The 27,088-nt window shown below is 37.9% G+C and overlaps 1 protein-coding gene across 1 annotated transcript in view; it reads right to left on the bottom strand.

Annotated features, from left to right (window-relative positions):
- The window catches only part of AGPS (alkylglycerone phosphate synthase), a 153,600-nt gene extending 144,495 nt beyond the window's left edge, over positions 1 to 9,105 (bottom strand). Inside the window, exon 1 of the mRNA XM_059394228.1 lies at positions 8,749 to 9,105. Within this exon, the coding sequence (XP_059250211.1) occupies positions 8,749 to 9,086 (338 nt within the window). The 5' untranslated portion in view covers positions 9,087 to 9,105. The remainder of the gene's footprint in view (positions 1 to 8,748) is intronic.
- Positions 9,106 to 27,088: the final 17,983 nt, after the last annotated feature.

Raw genomic sequence — 27,088 nt, 5'->3', positions numbered from 1 at the left:
TCAACGGTACACACTTTTTTTTTTTTAAGATTTTATTTCTTTATTTGACAAGCAGAGATCACAAGTAGGCAGAGAGGCAGGCAGAGAGAAAGGAGGAAGCAGGCTCCCCCTGAGCAGAGAGCCCCACGCAGGGCTCGATCCCAGGACTCTGGGATCATGACCTGAGCCGAAGGCAGAGGCTTTAACCCACTGAGCCACCCAGCCACCCCTCAACGGTACACACTTTAAACAATGTGGGGGTGGGAAGATTATGAATTGACTCCAGCTGCACTTGTTTTTCCACCTAAAACAACACACATGTGCATCCCCTTAAGGTATTTGCACATGTTATTTCTGTGCCCAGAACGCTCACTCAACTAGATATCCATAGAGCTTAACACTCTCATCTCCTTCAAATATTTGCTTAAATGTCATGTTCTCCAGTGATATCCTTTTTAAAATCTGAACACTGCCCCCTTACTCTGTTCTTTTTCTTTTTGCCATAGCACTTAGCACTTTCTAACATACTTAATAATAGATTTATTTACTGTTATTATCTATTTCACCTATAAGAATATAAGTCCCATGAAAGAATAGATCTTTGCCTATTTTGTTCACTGACACAGCCCAAACACCTAGAACACAAGTGACCAATAAAAACTTGTTTAATCCACAAAATGGTTTTAAGAACGATTTTGAAGAAAAAAATGACTAGAACTGGTGATATCAGCACAGTATCAAGGAAAAAGCTCTAGACTTGAGATAAAAGATCTGGATTCAAATCTAAACCCTACCACTTAGTGTATATAGCAAATGACTGTTTTCTAGCAAACGTCTGCAAACTTTAGTTACTAATCTGTAAAATGGGTGGTTGTGAAGATCAGATGAGATAAAAGTGTATAAGAGTAGCAGTTGCTTAAGCATCTGCCTTCGGCTCAGGTTATGATCCCAGGATCCTGGGATCGAGTCCAGCATCAGGCTCCTTGCTCAGCAGGGAATGTGCTTCACCCTCTGCCTGCTGTTCCCCCTTGCCTGTGTGCTCACTCTCTCTCTGACAAAATAAATAAATAAAATCTTAAAAAGAGAGAGAGAGTTCAATCTTAAAAGAAAAAAAAGATGAAATGAAAGCCAGAAAGGTAACTTCATTTGGAAACAAGAAAGGACAGATAATGAGTTAGATTTCAATATGCAGTTGTGCTGTCCAACATGGTATGTAACTAGCCACATATGCCTATTTAAATTTAAAAAATTAATTAAAATTGAAAAAAATTTAAAATTCAGCTCCTTGGTCATAATGATACTTCAAGTCCTTAATGGCCACATGTGGTTAGTGGCTACCATATTATATAGCAGATTACAGAACATTTCCAGCATCACAGAAAGCTCTAGAGCATAGTGCTGATTTATAAACTTTGAGTTGACAGCAGAATAGAAATCGAGTGTTATTTTAGTATCTCTGATGCTGGATTCCTGGAAAGCTCAGGATGAAGAAATGCAAAATCCAACCACATAAACAATCTGAGTTGGAATTGCAAAATGTGAATATAACAAATTAAATAATTCATATTATTTCATTACAAGGTACTAGAATACATGAACACACCCAAGTTGATAATATGAGGTCAACTATAAATAGAGTTTGGAGAAGCCCAGTAAAGTTACCAACAAGAATTTGGTCAGCATGCCAGCTTAAATCTCTGGTTAGTAACTTCACATATGCCTGCAGGACAAATATTACATGCAATACAAGAGTTTTCTTAGTGAATGATAAGATACCTATAGCTCCAAATCTCACCCAAGAAGCAAACTACCTCGTCAAAAGTAACTGCAGCTACCTAGAATGGTATAGCTTTCCTTAATGAATAAGCTTATTTCAACTATAAAAAGATCTAGAATTAAATATACAAATGCTTGAGAAGGGACTCAAAATCAGATGTTACTGTTTTTGTTTCAAGAAAGCTATGCAGAAATTGATCTTTTATATACTTAGAAAATTGAAGAGGATCTCACTTATAAGAATGAATGGCTTGTAAAAAATTTCAAATGTGTAACTGAATTAAAGACTTAGACTTGTGACTTTAAGCTGATCTTATAACTTTATAAATAACATTTGAACACTGCAAAGACTTTAAGGTCACAGTGTTTAAAAAGGCAGTTTTATGTTTACATTAAATGTTTACCATTTAATCATTTTAGCCTATTTCTATGCAGCAATATCTATGAAAACATTAGATATGTACTTCATAATAAAATCAATAAATTTTCAAACCTAAATTTAGCAGCCACCTAAATGCTCATCCTGAACAAAATGGATAAACTGAATGGGATGCCTGGGAGGCTCAGACGGTTAAGGGTCTGCCTTTAGCGCAGAACCCAGAGTTGGGCTTCCTGCTCAGCAGGGAGTTTGCTTCTCCCTCTCCCTTTGTTCCTCCCACTGCTCTATTCTCTCTCACTCACTCTCTCTGTAAATAAGTAAATAAAAGCTTTTAAAACACACACACACACATACATACATCCAATGGAATACTACTCAGCAGTAAGAATGAACAAAATACAATACTAATACTAATACAACTAGACATGAAAACATAGATGAGTATTACAAACATAACGATAAGGGAAAGAAGCCACACACTAAAGAATATACACTACATGACTCCATGTATGTAAAGCTCAAAACAAGCAAATCCAACTCCAGACAAGGTTGCAGTTATCCTGGTGGGAGGTGAAGAGGAACATGAAGGCTTCTGGGGACTGACTGGTAATGTTGCTTCTTAATCTAAATAATGATAAGATGGATGTACTCGATTTGTGAAAAGTAATTAAGCTGTAAACATGATTTGTGCACCTACTTTTATAATAAATTTAATAAAAAATTAATTTATAAATTATATAAATTTATAATTTATAATTTATATAATTTATAAAATTTATAATTTATATAATTTATAAAATTAATAAAAACTTAATTAAAAGGTCTAACAAAAAATAATAAGTATATACACAAACATTTATAACCACCCAAGTAAGACTGTAAGACACGTACCATCCCAAATTATCTCAGGACCATCACTACTATGTGTACTATACTTTGGAAACATTAACATATCAAAGAAAAGGGGAAAGGAAGGACATGTCCCCAGAAGAGCAATAATTCTGGTGTAGAGCTAGAGCACATAGTAGGTACCAAGGAAATCAGAGGCCTAGAAAGGCCAGTTTGTTCCCCTGGAAGACCTTAACTGCCCTAAACAAGAAAATTGTGGAATGTATTCAGTAGGCAATGGGAATGACACATGCAAATGATGCAGGTGGACGACTACCTACCATAAAGTTTTCAACCCTTTCCCTTAATTTACTCAAAAATGTGTCAGTAATACCTCCATTCTCCAGCATCCAGTTTCCAGTCTGGAGGGAATTCAGAAGAGTAGCTGACCTGATCTCCCCAATGGTCACACAGTCATCCCTCCTCATGGGAGGAGTGAATTACCTTGTTAGTAATTTCTGAGAAGAGGACCAAGCTTCTGGAGTCAGCCTTCTCTCTCCTTAGAATTTATCAGCTACAAAGTGGTTATAATAGAGTCTGTCTCAGGGCCATGTATAAGGATTTCTGGAGTTGGCTCTGCTCTGGCAGGGGAGGCCTTCTGTGGTCCAGCATTACCTGTGACTATCTATCCAATTCAGAGTAATTATTAGGTAGTCCAAATCTAAGCCATATTCTCCAATCAACTTCATTTGTAATAAAGCTGGCATTTTTATCTCCACTTGTCTATACTCTATGTATATTCTCAACTGATGCTCAACTCAGATGTGGGACAGTGATAAAATTAAATATTACTCCTAAAGCCTAACAAATGAGGAGAATACTAATGGGAGGAGGGTAATTACTATTTCGTGCCAAAAGAGTAAATTCTACTCAGGATATTTTGATTTGGTTTGGAGTTGAAATTAACATACTAATCTGCTGAACAACAGAAATTCTCTTATCAATAATAAGAAAATAAAATTGGAAGGAGTAATACTTGCTTAGCATTTCCTTTTAAAGTGTTCCATAAAGTATATCATCTGACTACAACAGCACTCTACTCCCCTGCAGCCTAAAAATAGATCACTTAATTTATTCCTAGATATTTTTATTAAGTGACTGGGGGTAGGTGGCTTTATAGTAGGTAACTTCCTGACATAACGAAGTCTACTTGCAGAAAATGTGGTCCATTCCAAAATGATACTTGCAATCTAAGAGAAGTATATTTCTGTTTTATTCTCAAATTGTTCTCTCCCACAAATGAAACAGCAAAATCCACTCATAGAAGGAAACAGATCGGTCTATTTTTTAAAACCATGCATTGTGTTTTTGAAAATTAAGACTTTCAGTTTGATAGGATCATATATTTTGTAATTTATTCAGTAAGTACAATATAAACTAGTGCCTTAACCATATGACACTATACTTAATCATGATCTCTTTAATCATAAATGGTTGAAACTTGGCATGACAAAGATGCCCTCCTAGGAAACATTTACACAAGGTCAACTCAGCTTTTTTCTGTCTGGAAAACATCTACTAGGGATTCTGGGAGCTCTTAAATAATACATCATTTTTTAAAGAATGGTGTGCATAAATGGCAGTATAAGTAAATTAAGCAATTGGTAGCAGTCTTAAGCAGATCTTCTTTTGTTCGGAGGAGAGTTTGTAACCTCTGTAAAAATTGCCATAGAACAGTTCTGACTAACACAAACCACAACTGGGAAAGCCGTTAACAGTGCACAGGGACGGATGTCACAAGGGATTTTTTCTTCACTTTTTCTAACATTACAATAGCTTTTTTTAAACTGAAAAAATCCAAAACCAAGGTATAAAAATGTCACATAATTGGCATTTACTATGATTTTCAAGAATCTAAAACTGCAACCAGTAGCAAGATTAAAAAAAGAAACTATTCATGCAATTTAAAGAAAAACAGAGGGTCCAAAAGCAAACCATCACTTATCACTCTCAAAACTCTGCTCAGCAATTTCAAATAATGAGAATATATGTTCCTGGATAGAAGTAATTAGAATCAACTCATAGGAAACCAACGTGATAAGTGCAACAGGTTATGATTGGCCCACCCTCTTAAATATCCATGTTGCTCAAGACTCTTACCATCCCTCTTCTATTATCATTGCTCCAAAACTCCTATGGCATAGAGTCACATAATCTTATGTATTACTTAATGCACTAATTTCCAAACCTCAAATCCATCTTTTCCTCTATTCTCATTGGCATCATCTTGATTTAATCCTTCATTATTTCTCACCTGTTCCACTGTAACAGCTCCCTAACCGGTCTTCCTATGTGCATTCTCATCCTTCTCCAGTCTATTCTTAACACTGTACCTGGATGCAAACCCAAACCTGATATGATCAAGTCTCTTCCCAGCTTAACTGCCTCAAAGGTTTGCTGTTACCTAATCTCTTTGGCTGCTTCATTTTTCTTCATTACAGTTATAACCATCTGACATACTGTATTACTTATTTGCTATCTCCACCCCAACTAGAATGTAAGTCCATAAGGGCAGAGTTTTTGTCCACTGCTATATGTTGCATAGTAAGCACTGAAATAGTCACACATGAATGAGTGAATGAGTAAATGAATGAATTAATGGACTGATGATCTATAGACCAAGGCCTCCACGACGGGCCAGGGCCGTCCTCTTTTTACACCACTCCCACCTCTACCAATACTAAATTGTTCAATTACCTAAATACAATATGCACTTTCATGCCCCCCTTGCTTTGCCATATGCTATTATCTTTGCCTGGAACTGTCTTCACCATCCAATCAATCTGCCACACCATCATCCATATTTTAAAACTGTCTCCAGAAAGCTTTCCCTGACCCCAAGGATAATCACTCTTTCTTTCCTTTTTGCTACATCTATCTACATCTGTATTCATAGCAGCTTTACTCAAACTGTACTGGAATGTGTATCTCCCTTACCACTGTGAATTCTTTGAGGCAAGGACAATTATTTATCTCTCTGCCTTCAGTGCCTAGGATGATACTTGTCATAAAGCAACTATTCTATAAAAATTGGATAAATTAACATGTGAAGGTCCTGTGAGGGAAACAAAAACATGAAGTTTCAAGAAGTCACCCCTTCAATTCTATGATGAAAACCAGCCCTGAGATAGAAGAATTACAACCAGTGACATCATCCAAGGTAATCAGAGAGGAGTTATACAAATAACACACATCAGCAAGTGATTCCAAAATAAGAGACAAATAGTCACACTCACACTTTATTAGATTTACATGCTGGCTCCTTGCTCCATCATTCGTCTTCCCTTTAGACTCAGCTTGGCTGCTGGCAAACTGAAGCCCAGCAAGGCAGAAGGAAGTTGGCTCCCCAACAACAATATAGCAAGTAGATCACTCTCCAAGAGAGATCACTCTTCTATTTAATAAAAGTTTTTATGTTCCCTATTTTGATTCAAACTTCAAAACAGTTGTACAGGGCTAGATATTACCACTAGCCACACCTAACTCTGAACCAAAGACCAAAGCTTTCTAACCATAATCTACACCAATGATAGGTAACAGTTGTGCCTTCTGTCTACGGAGTAACCACAGAGACCAGTCACCTTCAGCCATGGGAAGCCTCATTCATTACCTCAGTGTGCCTTATAAACATTATTATTTTTCTCTGACTGTTGCAGATGAAGGCCCCTAAATCCAACTATAAGGAATACCTGACCTACCTACTTAGTTCTAAGATTGTGAACATGCATAAAAATGTACATCATACAGATACATACAAATGAACAGACATAAATGTACATGAAGGGGTAATGTACATTTCCCCTTATGTACACTTGGGGGAAAAAAAGTTTTAAACCCAATGATGGCTCAAATAACATCAAGTGAAGCCTGTGGCCAGGATGTGATCTTTGATTCCTCCCTCTCCCATCATTCAGTAAACAAGTCATAAAAAATTTACGTCTTAATATTTTTTCAAATAGGTTTGCCTACTCCCAGTATTGTACCTTAGTTCAGAATGGCAGTATTTGCCATCAGAGTAATAGTCTCCTAATTGGCTACCCTGTCCTTGGACTCAATGAAAATTGCATCTACCATTTCATCTGAAGGGTTGTATAACCAGCAATGCACTTAAAGCACTTGATCACTTAACTCTGTATTGCTGAATTCTCACAGCAACACTACAGAGCAGGAATTACTGTCCTCATTTTCACAAAGGACCAAAGCTCTGAAAAAGGTTAAGTGACTTGCCCAAGGTCATGCAACTAGAATCATGTAGTGGAAATCCAAACTCAGGTCTTGGTTCCCAGCCTTAACTTTCTGCTTAACCTTCTTCAATTCGGTCCCCAATGCAACCTTTCTAAAAGGTAAATGTAATATTTTGCCCCACATAAAATCCTGCAAACAAGACTTGCCTCCTCTCCTCACCCCCTGTCATTCTCAACCCCTCCTACCCCAGAGAACTTCCAACAGTTTCCCAATCTGTCTTTCGCTGCTTTATCTGTGAATACAGTTTTTCTGCCAAAAACACTTTTCTCCTTTGGCACGTTACTTCCAACCCAAACTTCAAGATTTGCTCAATCCTTACTCTGGGAAGCCTTCCCCCTGACATACAGACCTAAAATTAGGGTTAGTGACCATCTGCTATGGTTATCAGCTAAATTTCTTACCACACTGTATTATGACTTTGCCCTACTAGGCTATTAGTTCCTTAAGTAAATACTGCATTTTGTATTCCGGGTAGAGTAAGTACTAGCAGATGAAGGACTCATGAATGTGGAATTAATAAATGAATTCACCACAAGTAGTACAAGTTAAGAAACTGACACTAAAGTTAATATGACCTAGTCTGGAATTCTAACATGCAACATCTGAAGCAGGCTTTGTAAATCTGTTCTATTTCTTCATCTGTAGAAAACTCAAGAGTTTGAAGAGGAGTAAAAGAAATAACAGACTTAACACAATCTCTGGCACACTGACAGTATCATTAAACATTAGCAACACTTTTTTTCCCACTCTGAAAGTTCGTCCACATGACAAAGCCACATCTCAGAAAATATTTTCTCTGGTAGCTGCCATCAGCGCTTAAGATTTCTCCAAAGAGTAGTAAGCCAGGGTCACTTAAAAACATCCTCAGCCACAGGCAAGGGTCTTTCAGCTTCTAGTTACAGCAGAGTTCAGTAGTCACCACCACAACCTAAATCATTTAACTAGTATCTGAAGTTTTTTGCTTCTTACCCATCCCTCACTTTTCTCCCTTCAAAGTCAAAGACCATGCCCCTAAGCAAATGGAAACCTGCCCCCATAGAAACCAGTCAGCACCTTCCCCCCAAGAACCACCTCTCGCCACTCCCAGTCTAGCGCGAATTTGAAGAAAGCCATCACCTAGTGCAAACTTAAATCTTGGAGGATCATGTCAGAAACCTTTCTATCCATTCGAAGACCTTCTCCCCAACTATTAATTCAGGATAATGAATTCCTGGCATTAAGACTCCAAGAAAACGGGTCCCCCGAAGTCTTCCCCAGATTTGTTACTCCCAAAGTGACCAAAATGCACCGTTCCATCCCGCCCCCTTCCTGCCAGAGTCCAGGGTCTCGCCCACTCTTTCTCGAGACGGTTCTTCACTTTCAGGGACCGGGATGCTTTCCTCCCACTGGTGTCACCTCCCTTCCCACCTTGCCTTTGCCCTCCCGCGGCACAGGCCGGGCCTGGTCTCGCCGCCAGCCTGCTGCACAGAGCCGCTACTCACCGCTTCTTGGGGATGGTGCCTGACTCCTGCACGGCGGGAGTGGCAGTGGGCGCCGCCGTGGCCGCCGACGCGGCTCTCCGCGCTTTGCACTCATTAGTACTCACAGCCTCCTGGGGCCGGCCCAGCAGATGGCCCGAGAGAACCCGGAGCCTCCGCCCGGCGCGGTCCCGGTCTGGGTCCGGGTCCCGGTCCCGGTCCGCTGCAGAGCCGGAGCTCGCACCCACGTCCGTTCCACCCGCTGCAGCCGCCGCCTCCGCCATGGCTTCCGCCTTGTGCCGCCGCCCCGGACCGCTGGGCGCGGGTGAAAGGTCGCTCAGAGCGGCGCCCGGCGCGACCATTCGCTGCGGCGCATCCCGGCAGCCACTGCGGCGACTGGGCGGCGGGTGCCATGCGCCGGGAGTCTAGCAATCTCAGCTCCCGCCCACCGCGCCCGCCCGCCCTCCGCGGTCACGCCTCGGACTGCGAGCACCTGCCAAGCAGGTGAGTTTGGGCAGTCCCGGATTGGTCCAGACACGGCTGGGTTGAGCTGGACCAGAATCCAAACCACAAGCTTCCCGCGATGGTCTAGTACTCAGAGTGGTGACCTCGGGTGTCGCCTTGGCCTCCGGAGCAGCTTGACAGGGCAGACCAGGGTACTGCTGGACCTGACAGCTTAAGAAGCGCCATTCTTCTGAATGAGCTCCTGCTACTCCCCGTGTCCCCTCTGCGTCACTAAAGTAACTCAAAACTGCCTTGTTGCTTGTAACCATTAGAGCAAATAGCGGTCATTTTCTCCTCATCTACTTAGTGACTGGCACTGTGCTTAACACTAGATCTCAAGTAATCTCCATTGTAACGATGAAAAAACTGAAGCTCAGAGACACTAACTTGCCTGAGGACGTAGAACGGAGTTGCAACCGAGATTCTTATTCCATTCCTTACTGAATGCTATGCCCTTCCTTACTTTAATGGAGCCAGGCTTTATTGCTGCAGATAGAATTGCCCAACAGCTGTTCTTAGAACTTCTTGCTTTTCTATAAATTGACTTTCTGGATAATAACACTTGGTGAAATTAGGGGGATCTCCCAGGGCAGTGCACCTTGCAGATTTAACCATCAGAAGTAAAGTTCCTTTTTGCATAATGAGCAATTCAAAGATAAGTCTTGAGAATGGTAAGAAAATGGGTTGCCAGAGGCATTCTAAGCCCAGTGAAGTCACCTTCTTTCCACATAACCACCTTCTTTCTAACACAGGCTCTGTGAAAGAGTTAAGATATCCCAGGAGCTATTTGACTAATCTAAAAGAACTACTTAATAGTTCTGAGAAAATTCAGACAATGAGAAAGATGATGTTAACTACCAGATCTCCAGCTCTTAAAAGATAGTTCAACATTAAATATCCAGGTTAGCTCTGGAATCATTGAACCCAACTCCTGTGTAGCTGCTCCTTTTCTCCACTGGCTATTTGGAATGGAGAAGAAAAGGAAAAGGAGCAAATCGCTGAGTGCTCAAAGGGGAAAGTCTCCTCAAGCTTGAGAGTTCAGCCACTCTAACCCTCAAGCTTCTCACACTCTTTCTACATGCTACTAGAAGAGCATTAAAATTTGCTTGCAGTCATGTAAAATTGGCATTTTTCTTGACAAAAATGCTATTAATAAGCAACAACTTCCTCAGAATTTTTTTCTGGAATGAGACTGGTCTATTAATTTTTTGCTTGACTCTCAGAGAGCTTAGTCTAACACTAGGCAATAGTTAACTGATTTCTTCACTATTGTCCAAACTGAGGTATGGATATACTTCTCACCAACTCTGAGGAGGAATTCTCAGTGGAAAAATTAGAGATTTTTTTCAAATATATATATATATACAGTAATGAAATACAGGCAGTGAAAACATATGTACCTAATTCATTACTATGTGCTAGGAGATACAGAAGTACGTAAGTCAGTGACTCATCTGCATTATATAATCAGGCTAATTAGGAGTTAGGATATATGTCGGGGGGAGATATATGATACTGTTGGGTGGGATAAGTGTGATGTAGGTAAAGGGTTTCCTACCCTCTCTCCTAACAAGAACAAAGCCCAAGCAGAGTGCCTTGAAATTTATTTCAAAGAGAGAATGTTCCACACAAAGTGTGGTCCATTGGGATGCTTAGGATTACCGCAAAAAGCAAAACCTCAGTGAATATAACATTCAGGAGGGCCATCTCAACACCCTGTTTTTTCTGGGTCCTGGAACACTTGGCCCTTAATAACCTGGATCCAATGAAGGGCAGACCACATATACAGAAACAAAGGGTGAGCCTAAGAACAAAAGGAATTTTAAATGGAATGCCTTTTATTTGCACTTATGATACCTCTTCTGACATGAGGCACAAGAAGAGTCTAAATAGGATAGTACCAAATCACATGCACTACATTACTGCACTGATTTCCATTACTTCTCTACAGAGCTGCTGGTCTATTAATTTTTACTTGTCTCTCAAGAGAGCTTAGTCTAACACTAGGCAATAGTTAACTGAGTTCTTCACTGTTGTCCAAACTGAGGTATGAATACACGTCTCACCAATTCTCAGGAAGCAAAATTTATAAATTTTGCATGTATCAACAGAGTAACCTATTTTAAGGAATTCCCTGATGAAGGAATTCTTGCATTTTATACATTTTTATTGTAAAATACAACACAGAGAAAAATGAACCAAAGTATAAATTATCACAGATCAAACACCCACGTAGCTTCCATCTAGATTGAGAAATTGAACATTGCCAGCACCCTGGAAATCCCCCTTATGCCCTCTCGGAATGGCTTAGCCCTTCCTATCCGCCAAAGGTAACCACGATCCTCAGTTTCATAGTACACATTTCCTTGTTTTTCTTTATGGTTCTAACAATTAAGCATGCATCCCTTACCAGCTTTTAAAATTTAAATAATCATATGATATGTTCTTTTGTGTCTGGTTTCTTTGACTCAGCATTATGTTTGTGATAGTCATCCCTATTATTGCATGTAATTGTAGTTCATTCATTTTCTTTGCTGTATAATATTCCTTTAAAATATATATATATATATATATATATATATATATATACACACACACATATCAGAGTTTCTATAGCTAATGTTCTATAATTAATGGACACTTGAGTTGTTTCCAATTTGGGACTCTCATGGGTAAGGTTGCTATGAACATTTTTGCATATGTCTCGAGGTAGACATGTAGATGAATTTCTGTTAAGTACCCATGTAAGAATAACATTACTAGGTCTCCAAGGATGCATATGTTCAATAGATAATGAAATGCCAAACTACTGCAAGGAGATTGTACAAATGTATCCCAGGAGCATATGAACATTGCTCTACCATATGTTATTGTCAGTCTAGTTAGTTTTAACTATTATATACTATTACCTTAATTGTGATTCTGATTCATATCTCCCTGATTTTACTAATGAGATCGAGGGCCTTTTTTGTATGTTTGTTGACCATTTGGATATCATCATTTGTGAATGTATAATGAAGATAAATCTGTTGTATTGCCTTCTAGAAGCCTTATTGTTTTTCCTTTCATTTATAGTTTAACTGAAATTGATTTTTGTTTATGGGGTAGAGATCAAGTCTCTGGGTTTTTTTTTTTTTCCCCATATGAGTACCCAACTGTTTGGGCACTACTTGTCAAAAAGATCTTGTTCCAGGGGTGCCTGGGTGTCTCAGTCGTCGAGCATCCAGCTCGTGGTTTCAGCTCAGGTCATGATATCAGGGTGGTGGGATCAAGCCCTGTGTCAGGCTCTGCACTCTGGGGAGTCTGCTTGGGATTCTCTTTCCCTTGCCTCTGTCCCTTTCCCTACCCCCTCACCCCAGCTTGTGCATGCAGACATGCTCTCTCTCTCTCTCTCTAATAAATAAATAAATAAATCTTTAAAAAAAAAAAAAGATTTTGTTCTGCATTGCCATCTTTGTTATAGGGCAAGTGTCCATATAGCATTAGTGTATTTCTGGACTCTGTATTTTATCCATTGGTCTATTTGTCTATCTTATGCCAGTATCACACTGTCTTAACTTATTGTATATTCTTTTAGATCTTCTATATATAGTTATATCATTTGTGAACAATAACAGTTGATTTTTTTCAGCTGATTTCTTCTCAATCCTTATTTATACCTTGTACTTCTTTTTCTTTCCTTACCTTGCTGGCTAGGACCACAAGTACAATGTTGAATAGACGTTGTGAGAGTAGCACCCTTATCTTGTCCCTGGTTTCAAAGGGAAATCTCTCAACATTTTGCCGTTGTTTGAAGTGAGTTGCTGATTATTCTTTTTTTTTTTTAACCTTTTAGCAGATTAAGAAACTCACCTTCTAATCCTAGTTTGTTGAGAGTTTTGACCATAGATGGATATTGAGTTTTATCAGGTTTTTTTTCCTGCATCTATTGAGATGATCACGTGATTTTTCTCTTTTATCCTGTTAGTACAGTGAATTACATGGACCAGTTTTCCACTGTCAACCAACCTTGCAATGCTAGGTTAAATCCAACCTGGTCATTGTATTGGCCTTTTTAATAGCCAGGTATTGGCTTTTTTATATATTACTGAATACCGAGTTAAAATTTGTTTAAGATTTTGTATATGGTAAAGTTGGTCTGTTAATTCTCTAATAGGAACATGTCAGCTTTTGCTGGCCTCAAGAAACGAGTTAGCAAGTATTACTTTGGTTTTTAAGTCTCAGGAAGAGTTTGTGTAAAATTGCTTATTATTTCTTCCTTAAATGTTTGTTAGAAGTCATCAAATAAATGGTCTGAACCTAGAGTTTTCTTTATGGAAAGGTTTTTATTTATAGATTAAATAGTTTAATATTACTCAGATTTTCTATTTCTACTTGTTTCAGTCTTTGACAGTATTTTTTGAAAATTATCTGCTTCATTTATACTTCCAAATTTATTGACATAAAGTTTTTCACAGTATCCTCTATTATCATTTTAATGGCTATAAGATCTTCCATAATGTCCCACTTTTCATTCCCAACATTGGTTATTTCACTATCTTTCTTTTTTTTATCAGTTTGCCAGGCATTTATCAATTATATACTTTTTTTTTTAAGAACCAACTTTTAACTTTGTTGACCCTATTATATGTATGTTTTCTCTCTTATTAATTTCTGCTAATATTCTTTATCCTTTCCTTTCCTTTCCTTTTTATTTTTGTACTTTCTTGAAATGAAAGCTTAGTTCATTGATCTTTCAGCCTTTTTTGGGTGTTTGTTTTCTAATATATGTGTTTAGGGCTATACATTTTTCTCTAAGTAATTGATTTCATTCCCCTTTTGATAACAGTATTTTTGTTACTATTCAGTCCCAAGTAGTTTTCATTTGTATTTGAAAAGAATAATTTACATTGGGGAGGGTGTGTAATATGGTGAGTGCTATGAAATGTCTAAGCCTGATGATTCACAGACCTGTACCCCTGGGACAAATAATACATTATATGTTTAAAAAAATAATTAATTTTTTAAAAAGAAAAGAATAATTTGTATTTGTTCTTGTTTTGGGATATAGTAGTGTTCTCCAAATACAAATTTGGCCTGATCATTATATTGTTTAAATCTCAATATCCTAACTGGTATTTTTGTCTACTTATTTTTATCAGTTATTGGAGTATGTTAAAATCTCCCACTATTGTTATGGATTTATCTAACTTTTCTTGTATTGCTAATCTTTGTTTCCTGTACTTCAAAAAAATATATTAAACATGTCAAAATTACATTTTCCTGATAAATTGAAACTTTTACAATGACCAAATATCCCGTTTTATTTCTAATAATAATTTTTGCATTGAACTCTAGCTACGCCACTGTGTGTGGGGGGGTATCCTATCCTTTAGCTTTTATTTAATCTTTCTGTATTCGTATATATTTAAATGTGTCTCTTGTAAACAGCCTAGGTGTGTTGTTGTTGTTTTTTAAATATTCACTTATTTTATTTTAGAGAGGCAGGAAGGAGAGAAGGGGAGGAAGGAAAGAATCTCAAGCAGACACCCTGCTGAGCGGGGGTCTGATGTGGGGCTTGATCTCACAACCCTGAGATCATGATGTGAGCTGAAATCAAGAGTAGCCCGCTTAACAGACTAAGCCACCCAGGTGCCCTCTAGGTGTTTTCTTTTAAGCAGTGTAAGTATAAATATTGGGTCATTTAGCCCTTTTGAGTTCAATTGACTTACTAATATATTTGGTGTAATGGCTGAGAGCACTAGCCTCAGTGCCAGACAGACTTCGGTTCAAATATTGTCTCTATCGTTGACCAGATATGTTATCTTGAGCTTGTCACATTAATGTCTCTGGGTGTGTCTCCTCATCTATAAAACTGGAATGGTAATGACTACTTCCCAGAGCTATTAAAGGATTAATGTGCAAAAAATATAGTAAATTTCAATTGCTATTATGGAAGTGAAAATGAGGCAAGTATAAGGGTGACAGCCTTCCTAGAAAAGATAATTGGTGTTAGAGGGAGAGGAAATAAGGCTGAATGGGTAATGTGAGACCAAATCATCAGAGCACTGAAAACAGTAGAAGAGTAAAAACTTGACCTGGTGAGAGCTATTAAAAGTTCTTGAGCAGAGGATTTGCATGATAAGCCTGAAAAGACTACTGCTTAGGAATTCATTCTCAAGTGGAAGTCAGCCTATTGGGTATACCTGAGGACCTCTTAGCGGTTGTAAGAAGAAACCGAATTAGCAAATGGCAAACGATGAGGACCAAAAAAACCACAAAAGAAATTAACAATGTTTTTGAATGACAGGGGAACATTGAACTATGTTAGCTGTCTACTCCAGTAAGGGGCACTGACTTAGCTTCAGTAGTGAAGATGTTTAAGTGAAAGTGCTACAGGTGGTTCCATGTTCTGTTGCAATACATTTCTATATCAGGATGCACAATCACACTGTATAGGTTAAGGAGAAACTGATTTAATCAGCCAAATCACTGGGATAGAGTTGAAAGTACTTTATGTTCTCTTATTATCTTACTGTGCAATCTAAAATTCTTTGTTTCTTTATTTCTTCATGTTACAGGTAAGAGTAATTTCTAACCTGCCTACCTGTCAGATTTACTGTAAAATGATAAGTGTGCAAGATTTTGGAAACCAAAGTCAAAGTCAGTTTAAAATAATTATTTTCTTTGGGACATATAAAAGCAAGATTTGATATTTATTAATTAACACTCTAAAGCGGTAAACTTTTTAAAATTTTTTAAGTCTCTAGGACTTTCTTATAATCTTAAAAATGAGACTCCCCCAAAGAGCTTTTGTTTATATCTATTTACCTACCTATCTACTTATTTCCCTATCTACTTATATACCATATTAGATATTACTATTGAAAAACATTGAAGTATTTCTTTATTATTTTATAATGATAAGCCAATATTAATCTAAATAAAACACTTTTATTAAAAATAACTATTTCTCAGAAAAAAAACCTGAGAAAAATAGCATTCCTTTACATTTTTGCAAATTTCTTTAATGCATAGCTTGAAAGAAGACAGCTGGATTTTCATATCTGCTTCTGAATTCAATCTTTTGAGATATCACATGCCATTAACTACTGGAAAACTCGACACTCATGAGAGAATGAGTTGAAAAAGACAAATAACATCTTAATTCTTATTATGAAAATGGTTTTGACCTTGCTGATCCCCTGAAAGCATTTCAAGAACCTACAAGTGTTTCCAGACCACATCTTGAGAACTGCTGCTCTGAATTCCTAGGGATGTCTGCTAAAATGTTTTGCTAGGCTTGACTCTAAACAGCTAGATGCTAGAAGTAGTTCCATCAGAAAGGATGAATACCCAACTTTTGTATCAACATGGACAGGACTGGAAGAAATTACGCTGAGTGAAATAAGTCAAGCAGAGAGAGTCAATTATCATATGGTTTCACTTACTTGTGGAGCATAAGGAATAACACAGAGGACATTGGGAGATGAAGTGGAGAAGTGAGTTGGGGGAACCTGGAGGGGAAGACAAACCATGAGACACTGTGGACACTGAAAAACAAACTGAGGGTTTTGGAAGGGGTTGGGGTAGGGGGGGGTGGGTGAGCCAGGTCATGGGTATTATGAAGGGCACATATTGCATGGAGCACTGGGTGTGGTGCATAAACAACGAATGCTGGAACACTGACAAGAAATAATATAAAGTAAAATGGAAAAAAAGAAAAAAGAAAAAGAAGAATGCAAGCAAGATCTGGCTTTATTGGAAACCCAGGCATTAAGAATCCTGAATTGGACCTTATTAACTTTCTGACTTGTGCTTTTCATCTAAACTTTTTTTCATCATTTATTGAACACCCCCAGCATGCTTACACCCACTTAGAGCATGCCAAAGATGCAGTCCTAGAAGGTCACTTTCTAAAACAAAAAAATGGATAAATGCACAAAGATTTTTTTTTTCCTGGATTAAAAAACTGAAAGAAGATTAGGAAGATTGCTCATGAAATTCAGGGTGGGAAATTTATACCCAAATTCATGAAATTTAGGTATAAAATCTGTCCATTTTATACAAACATGACATTTTGTCCAATTCTGAACCCCACTCTCTCTATAATGTTGTTGTCAGATCAAGTTAAATATCAAGGACAGAGCTGCTAATATCTCATCCTCCACCATATACAACTTTCCTATCATCTTCTCAAATAAGAAATAAAGGAGTACACTTGGAAGCATCATGATTCTTTGTTTTTAAATTTATTTATTTATCTATTTGACAGACAGAGATCAGAAGTAGGCAGAGACGCAGGCAGAGAGAGGGGAAGGGAAGCAGGCTCCCTGCTGAGCAGAGAACCCAATGTGGGGCTTGATCCCAGGACCCTGGGATCATGACCTGAGCCAAAGGCAGAGGCTTCAACCCACTGAGCCACCCAGGTGCCCCAAGAAGCATCATGATTCTTGCCATATGCTGAGATATTATGAGCTCCTTCCTTTCCTTTTTGTAATGTTCTTATAAATCTGTAACCCTCCCCTCCCTTCATCCTAATTAAGAAATAGTGGACTCATTGCTTCATCTATTCTACCACTTGCTAAGTGTTTCAGTATCATCTTGAATTCTCGGCTTTCATCCAGGGAATTAGCAGGCTCATGAAATTTGGTCACCCATCTTGATTATGACTTCCATGTACAGAAACACTGAATTTATATGTGTATATGTGAATGTTTGTGTGTGGAATAAGCTTTCTAGGTATGTCTAAAAGGCTCGATTCTGCACAATTGGCTGAACTTACAGCTAATAGAAAAAGGTTTTATTACATAGATTTACCTTTAGTCTCATATTCAAATGTTAAGAATATGCTGCCACGACCCTCATTCAGGACATTAATAATGAAACTCAGATTGAGTATTCTGGGCCACCATTCGCAGAATGATTTCATCAATGATCACTGTTCTTTGGGTGCTGGCCTTCGTTATTCATATCTTGTAGGATATATACTCTGTAGGACCTTAAAATTAAGCCAATGTATTCCAAAGGTGTTAGGAGGAAAATCATTCTGTGGATGAAACCCTATTACACAGGGTTACAAAGAACTTCAGGACCTTTAATGAGTAAATGGGCAATTTGATTTTTTAAGGGGGCAGAGTTACAGTGGGAAGTGTTTCCCAAATTTATGACAGTAGAACCACAGAAACATGCTCAGTCTCTAGAAGAACTAGCATCCTACCGAATTTACTCTGGGAAAGCTCCAACTATATATATTTCCAAAGTGGCAGATCCCTGCAATCAATTCTCTTTCTCAGGGAGGAAAAAACATAGAACATTCCATAGGTCTCTGGAAAATGCCCAATGGCTATTTGGTGTTGGACCGACTTCCAGTCGGGCACCAGAACCAGATGTACAACTACCAAACTAGGCTGATCACCTAACTGGTTCTAGGTTAGAATGCAGAAATCCAGATTCAATGTAGGCAGTTCTTCCCATTATATTATACTTGGTGTGTGTATGTGTGTACATTACACTTGTACAGAATCTCAACTTAAAAAAAATATATTTTAAATTAAATTTTCCATTTATCACTCTAGAAACCATAACACTCTATCTTAAGGCTAAAGTCAAAACTTTGCCTAAACCAATAAGAAATAATTAGTCATAGACTGAGAAAGGGAATGTGAAATAGAATGTAAAGCTTTATTAGTTTTTCTATAATTATATTAAATATTTGTGAGCATTTGAACTGTGGTTGAAGCAGACTTACCTGTCATTTTCCTCTTATTTGGATAGCCTGTTATTATGTTATAAAATGAATTTGTTTGATATCACTTCTCTTTAAGAAGCCATTTTAATTGCTATCTGAGCAAGGAATTGGTACTTTCCTGATGGATTAATACATTATTTTACTGATTTTAGTGGTTTTTTTTTTAAGATTTTATTTATTTCTTTGACAGAGAGAGACCCAGTGAGAGAGGGAACACAAGTGGGGAGAGTGGAGAGGGAGAACAGGCTTCCCACCAAGCAGTGAGCCTGATGTGGGGCTCAATCCCAGAACTCTGGGATCATGACCTGAGCAGAAGGCAGATGCCTAATGACTGAGCCACCCAAGTGCCCCTGTTTTAGTTTTTTTATTTATATCAAAACTGAACTAAGCTGGGTTGTCCTTTACTTTCTGCCTAGCACTAAATATTTCATTTATCTTTTTGCAAGTTTTAGGAAGTTTTATCTTCCAAGGTCTAAAGCAGAATGACAAAGGACAACATGTTCTTAGGAATACTGGTGTTTTTTTAGGGTTATTAACTTTGAACATACTTTCATTTGTACTACTTCATTTGAACTTAACAATAGCCCATCAGATAAACAAGATTAAGGTCTGATTAAAAGGTAACTGTGAATAAAGGTAAAGAAAAGAAGAGAGAAAATGTGATACAACCAGAACTTCAATCCAGATCTCCTGACTCAGGGTTTCGAGTTATTTCTACAAAAGAGGGTTTCTTTCCCTCACTAATACTGTAAGGTATATGCCATCAGACCCTCATGCTAAATATATTCAGTAATTAAAAATAACATCTCTGACCCAACATTTGATTTCTACTCTACTTCATCAAGACCAACTGTTGTACCTAACTAAATTATTTTAAGATTTGGGGATAAAACCACCACCACCTAGAAACCATTAACAAAGAAAAACAATTATCGTTACATGGTCAATTGTAATCACTTTTGCTTCCCTGTTTAGGGGAGTATGTGTGAGATTTTTCTCACTCTTCCATTAACACACACAATTGAAGAATGCTTTTCTGTTGACCTTTATAACCATTTTATTTTTTTAAAGGATTTTATTTATCTATTTAAGAGAGAGTAAGAGAGAAAGAGCATGAGCGGTGGGTGGGGGGTGATGTGCATAGGGGCAGAAGGAGAGGGAGAAGCAGACTCCCCTCACAGAAGGGAACCTGACATGGGGCTCCATCTCAGGACTCTGGGATCATGACCTGAGCCGAAGGCAGACACTAAACCAACTGAGCCACCCAGGTGCCCTTTTTATATCCATTTTAGATTGTATTTCATTTTAGATTGTATCTCATTTCTTATTTATCTTTCTCTCATCTTTCCTTATAAAATAAAAAACCATTCTTTATATTACTCTTAAGTAATTTGGCCTCAAGGAATCTTATCTAGGATCTGAGAGAAAATTCCCTGAAATATGAGTGACTATAAGATTAGTTTTTTAAATGAAAAAAGAATAAAAAGAGTTTTAATGAGTTGACAATAGTTTTGAAGTCACAATATGAAGGAATATTCATTTTAATTCCTCTGGAAATCTTGGAGGTGCTCTGCCCTTAGGTAGAACCTGGATAGAAGGACAGACTGCTACGATCTTAAATGTAGGTATGTTCTGTCTAACCTCTGAACTCCCTCTTAGCTGCTGTGTCCTTGTAGTATTTCTATTCTTGACCTATCAAAACTTGCTTTTAGGAGAGAATCTGCTATTAATCACTTATTCTTTGGTGAGATATTACCTAACTTTTATGAGGTTTTCTTTCATGTTTGTGTAAAAAAAGGTTTATTTCCAATGCTACCCTCATTGCCTCCTACTTCACACACAAATCATACAGGATAAACTTCTACCTGTGGTTAAGGACAAGTCAGTCTTCAAAAATGAATGTATGAGAAAGGAATTAGACCTACTGCTAGCATCAACACTGTTCTTCCCTGGGGAAAAGTGTCTGCTAAAGTGAACCTGAAAGGAGGAAAACCTAAATAATTTGGCAACATAAACATTATAATGCATGGAGTGTAAATCAGAGAGGAGTGTCTCTTCATCCTGAACTATGTAATTATCTGTTAAAGAATAAAAAATTTTTATTTTATTTGGGGGGGGGTGCAGTATAGGTCTTCATTCTTTAGAGCAGTACCAAAAAAAAAAAAAACCCACAAAAAAACATAAACCTTTTCCTTTAAATAGATACCAGTGAATTATCTTGACAGGAAGAAAAAACCTGACAACAATATAATTCCACATGTTCTGATAACATCAAGAAAGGACTAAAAAAGGAATCTGCACCTCAGAATTGTAGGATATTGAGAAGACTGTTGGGTTGGGAGGAGATAATGATTAATAGTGACTATTAGACTCAGAATGAAGAGTCACATGCATCAAACTCTTTCCATTAAAAAGAGTTAATTTATATTCAACTGATTGCAAAAATGATTAAGTCTCTCTTACCAATGAGTAAAGTTATCATTAAACCTATTTCTTTCATGATAACTATTATGAAAGTGAAAAGATGTCACTCATCTTTCCGCTTTTCTTCTATGGTAGTTAAATAATCATTCTTTGACTTGCACAATTTATCAATTTTACATTTTTAAAAAGATTTTACTTATTTATTTGAGAGAAAGAGAGAGAGTACAAGTGAGAGGGTGATGCAGAGGAAGAGGGAGAAGCCGGCTCCTTGAGCAGGCTCCCCACTGACATGGGGCTGGATCGCAGGACCCTGGGATCATGATCTGAGCCAAAGGCAGATGCTTAACAGACTTGAACCACCCAGGCGCCCCTGTTTATCAATTTTAGAGCTACTTTTGAGTATGTTATTAGTTTTTATTTTTGATGAGATAATACCTACTTGCCAATACATCACAGCCTTCATTATACTCTCATCGACATCATAATTTTAAAAAATAGGCTTCTCTAGGTGGACTGGAATTTGTCTACATTTCAGTGATATACCCATATCAATTACTATGAAGTTATTGGGTTATTTGCAATGAGGACTTGCATTCTGAAAGTATGGTAGGAAACCCTGAAATGCTTTTCAAAACCACTAGTGCTAGAAATCAACACTGTGTGTTGGATTTAGAGGTGTGTGGATTTAGAGATGAATACAGAGGAAGAGACTGAGGCATAAATTTTAATTAGGTGTGTATAAACTGAGGCCTAGGAATAGCTAGGGGCTGTCAGTTTGTAAATTTTCCAATGTTTTCTTCAAGGCCTCTAGTTATGGGTATAGAAGATTATTTACTTCCTTTGTTGAAATTTTAAGGTTGTGAACAGCAAAAACCATTTGCTGTATTTTCTTTCTTTTCTACCATGATTCTTTGTTTGTGGGGGTTAAGTTTACAAATCAACAAAAAAGCCAGGCTGGAGCATTTGTGCCAAGTCAGACTGAAGTCCACTAGGGATGGGACTAGAAACCAGGAGCCAGTTTTTGGCAGAGGGGCATACATGATCCCATTTGGGAAGAGCGGGGATAAAAACAGAATTTAGCAGCAATTACCACTACTGTCTATTTAGCTCTGAATGTAGACAAGCTTTGCACCCCATGGCTTGGGTGCTTGATAAGTGTTCTCTGCTTTTATACACAGAGATTTATAGCAGTAAGTATTTGCACTTTTAAAAAAAGTTTTACATGACTCAAAGTTACTGTTTGGCAACCTCTTTAGTTAACAAAACCATCCTAGATAGATTAGGGCCCAACTATACTTCACTCAAAGACAACCCTTGAAAATCTACCTTCATATATCCTATCTCTAATATTTGAGAGTTACTGCTCTTCTTCTGTCCTACATCTAGTAGTTAGCCTCCAAAACGGTCCCCAATAATCCCTGCCTGCTGCTATTCACATCCCGTGTCTCCCCTTCCATGATGTACTAGGGTTGGTCTGTCTGACCAACAGAATAAGACATAAATGATGGTATGTTATTTCCAAGACTAAATTATAAATGACTGTGGCCTCTATCTGCGGTGCTCTCTCATCTGCTTGGTCTCCCTTTCTCTTTCTCTCACTCTCTGTCTCAAAACTTACTGTGTGGGAAACCGGCTGCCATGTCATGATAGCATCCAGGAAGCCTACTACAAGAGAGGCTTGTAATGGAGGCTGGCTAACAATCTTGTGAAGTGAACTGGGAAAGGGACTCTTTGACTCTAGTTGAGCCTTGAGATGACTGCAACTCTGGCCAACAGCTTGACTGTAACATCCTAAGAGATTGTGGGCTGGAACAACCTGCATGAGCCACTCCTGGGTTCCTGACTCTTAGACACTATATGAGATCACAAGTGTTTATTGTTTTAAGCTGCTAAATTTTAGCAATCGATAACCAGTATACTGAGTGTACTGGATTATGTACTGATGTGTACTGAACTGGGAAATATTGGCTTTATGTTAGGTTGAAGAAATGACCTCTCTTACTGTTTTTGCAGGTGGCAATTAATTTCTCATCAGTGTTTTTTCAGGGTGCTTTGCTAAGCTACTGCAGACAGTAATTGACCTGATGTTGTCTTATTCCCTGACAGAGTTCATTCAAATCGTGAAGGACAAAAACATTTCTCTCTGGTATCTATTTAGTCATTTTGGTTCACCATTGGACCTGACCTTGCAAATATGACTTCTGAGTGGATAAGCAGCACAATGTATTTTATAGTTGTTTTTATCATCTCTTAATTTCACAAACATGGGGTAAGAGCAGTTTCATTCAATAACAGAGAAATCATGGCATGAAAGTTAAAAACTACTTGGGGCTACTAGGACTACTGATCAATTTACATTTATGAACTAACACTATTAGCATATTTGATATTTGAGTGTTGGGAAAGGTCATTATGTATACTGAGATTTTTTTTCTCCTTTACACTTTACAACGCTTTCTAGAAACTTTAGAATTTGTACTGATTGTTTTTGAAGTAGTAATAAAAAAGACAGAGCTAACATTTAAAATGTAACTCTTAAGCTTCTTATTACAGAAAAATTTAAACATATATAAAAGGAAAGAGCATGTGAATCCTCATGTAGCCACCACCCAGCTTTAAGATGGCTAATTTTGTTTGGACTATTCTCTAATCTGCTTGCTGCCTTCCTGGATCACCTGCACTAGATTATTTGGGTAAAAATCCAAACCATCACATTTTTCCATAGACACGGTAATTTTAATAATCCTTCAAAGCTAGGAAGCAGAAACTTACCTGTTGTTCTTATGGATTGGTTCTAAGGAAAATGTGCCTTAGCTGAAATATATTTTTATTCTAAGCAAGTTGTGTAACTGGTTTTTGACCTATATTTTATGAATTCCTGTAAGCTAATATGGAATTTTCATACAACATTATGGTGGTTTTATGTATTCATATGTGGAATTCTGGGTTTCTGAAATTTTTTTCCTGACATTTTAAGATCTGCTGGAAGATCCACAGATTGGTTATAATAAACAGACACCCTTGATAATGGAGTCATCTTTAGAAAATCATGATTAGAACTTGGGATGAAGCTGACTACAAATGTACTTGTAGCTAAATAGCAAAAGGGCAGGTTAATGGGTAGCCACTGAAGGCTGATTTCCCTGACCTCTTAAAAGTACCACCCAGAACTAGTATACAAAGTGATTCATTCACTCAAACATCTTCCTGTCCCTTTGATAGAAGCTCTGGCTGCTGTGGGGCCTAGATGTCTTCATGATTATTATTGTACCTGGTGTCATGTTTTTCCAGCTGGTGCACCGTCTCCCCGTAGATTTTTTGATGTTCATCCCTCTACCAGCCTCCTGCTTGCTCTCTGGAGGCTCAACCTATGACCTCCTCTACACAGGCAACCTTCTAACCTGAACTGTGGCTAAATAGATGGGCTTAAAAGCTGTTTATGGATCATATGGCTCATCATAAAAATAAATCACTAGAATGGACTATAATTAAAATTTCAGTAATGTGAATTTCAACTCTGCTCCATCCTCAACCACACATGAGCAAATCAGAATATTACTTTTGATCCAGGAGCTTTGGACTTATTCTCTTTTCTTTTCTTTCTTCTCTCTCTCTCTCCCCCTTTCCTTTTCTTCCCTTTCTTTTTTTTCTAGAAATAAGAAATGAATTGGAGCCCCTGCGTAGCTCAGTCAGTTAAATGCCTGACTCTTGATCTCAGCTCAGGTCTTGATCTCAGAGTCATGAGTTCAAGCCCGATGTTGCATTCCATGCTGGGCATGGAGCCTGCTTAAAAAAAAAAAAGAGAGAGAGAGAGAGAGAGAGAGAAAAGAAATAAGAAATGGATCATAGTCTCCTGATATTTAAATCCTTTTAAAACAGAAATGGAAAATTAATCTAACACTTCAAACACACCATTATTTTGCACACAAGCTTAAAACAAGGTGGACCAAGGATACATTTCGAGGACTATATTCAGAGGGTCAGAAAATGTCCTTAAAGAGGGTATATTAAAAGGGTCCCCTTTAGCAGAATTAGTTGGCCTTGAAATGACCATCTTCACTTTCATGCCTTGTATTCTAGCTATTAGTAGTTCTACTCAGGGCTCCACTTTGAGGTGTGTTTCCTGCCTTGATTTCTCTTAGGAGGATCTCCCAACATTAGTTTTGGTTGTTTTCCCATGACTGTCTCATTTTAGTGACCCTGAACACCTACTTTCCATACATCTTTTCTAGCTCTGATTATATTGACTCAAGTTGAAAATCGAAAGAAAAAAGATGGTTTCAAAAGAAAGAAAAAATACAAAGGGGGTGGTTGTTAAAGAATTAGGAAAAAAAAAATAAGAGCATGAAGAAGCTACCATATAACTTTGTTTGAAAATACAGTCATTTAATATGTCAACATTTTGTTTTTTATTTTTAAAGATTTTATTTATTTATTTGAGAGAGAGAGCACAAGTGCAGTGAGGGGCAGAGGGAAAAGAACAAGCGGACTCCCCACTGAGCACGAGGCTGGATCTCAGGATCCCAAGATCACGACCTGAGCCAAAGGCAGACCCTTAACTGACTGAACCACACAGGGGCCCCTGATACTGTTCCTTTAAAAGCAGATTTTGGGGTATAGTGGAAACATTGCATGGGTAGTTAGTAGATCATTTTAAACATTTGATTCAAAGTAGCTCTCATACCTCTTTAGGCTTCAAGGAGATATGATTGCTGGTGGTTGGAGGTAGTGCCATGGTTCACCAAGACTAGAGAAAAAACTTCTTTAACTGTAAAAGGATAAGAATGGGATGACCATTAGAGATGTGTGTATCTCTAATACACTCATAGTAGCTTTGGGAAGTAAAGATGGCTCCCTGTTTAGGAAAGATAATAATGGGAAATGGTTGAGTAGAGAGAGAGCTGAGGGACACCTATAAAGGGTTAAGCAGGATAATTATTTCCACCATAAGTTCTCCTAAGTACGGAGTAGGGATTCCTAAAGACATATATAGTACTGAAGCAGTCAAAAGTAGACTTAGCCAGGGGCGCCTGGGCGGCTCAGTGGGTTAAAGCCTCTGCCTTCAGCTCAGGTCATGATCCCAGGGTCTTGGGATCAAGCCCCGCATCAGGCTCTCTGCTCAGCGGGGAGCCTGCTTCACCCTCTCTCTCTCTGCCTGCCTCTCTGCCTACTTGTGATCTTTGTCTGTCAAAAAAATAAATAAAATCTTAAAAAAAAAAAAAGTAGACCTAGCCAGAGTTGAGTTACAGGCTCCCGGAAACCACTGACTTTTTGCAACAACAGCTTCAAACTTGGCTCTTTGGAGCTTTGGAGGATTCTTAGTGCACTCAAAGACTTACTCTGTTTCTTTATCCCCAAAGAATATGTTTGAGCAATGGAAAAAACAATTCCCAGAATACCTGAATTAGGACAGAAAGGATTTACCTTTGAGAATATTTCTTCTACTGGGTACTTGATCGCTATTGTCCACACATACAAATGGTTAATCAGGAAGGCTTAAGAAACCTGGAGGTATGAAAAGGCCAAATGCTAGGATTTGTGAATACACAATTTCCAAGTTATGATCTCCACAGCTTTAAAAAAAAGTCGCGTTGGGAACAATTGGCCCCGAACATCCTTTTAACTATTTATCACTTATCTAAATGCAATGATAAAAATAACTTTCTAAGCCTCCATCTGATGGAGGCATAATACTCCATTGTATAT

This window comes from Mustela nigripes, chromosome 3 (assembly GCF_022355385.1).
Source record: "Mustela nigripes isolate SB6536 chromosome 3, MUSNIG.SB6536, whole genome shotgun sequence".
NCBI classification, from domain to species: domain Eukaryota; kingdom Metazoa; phylum Chordata; class Mammalia; order Carnivora; family Mustelidae; genus Mustela; species Mustela nigripes.
The sequence above is the reverse complement of the archived record's forward strand: the minus strand, read 5'-3'. Positions and strand labels throughout refer to the sequence as shown.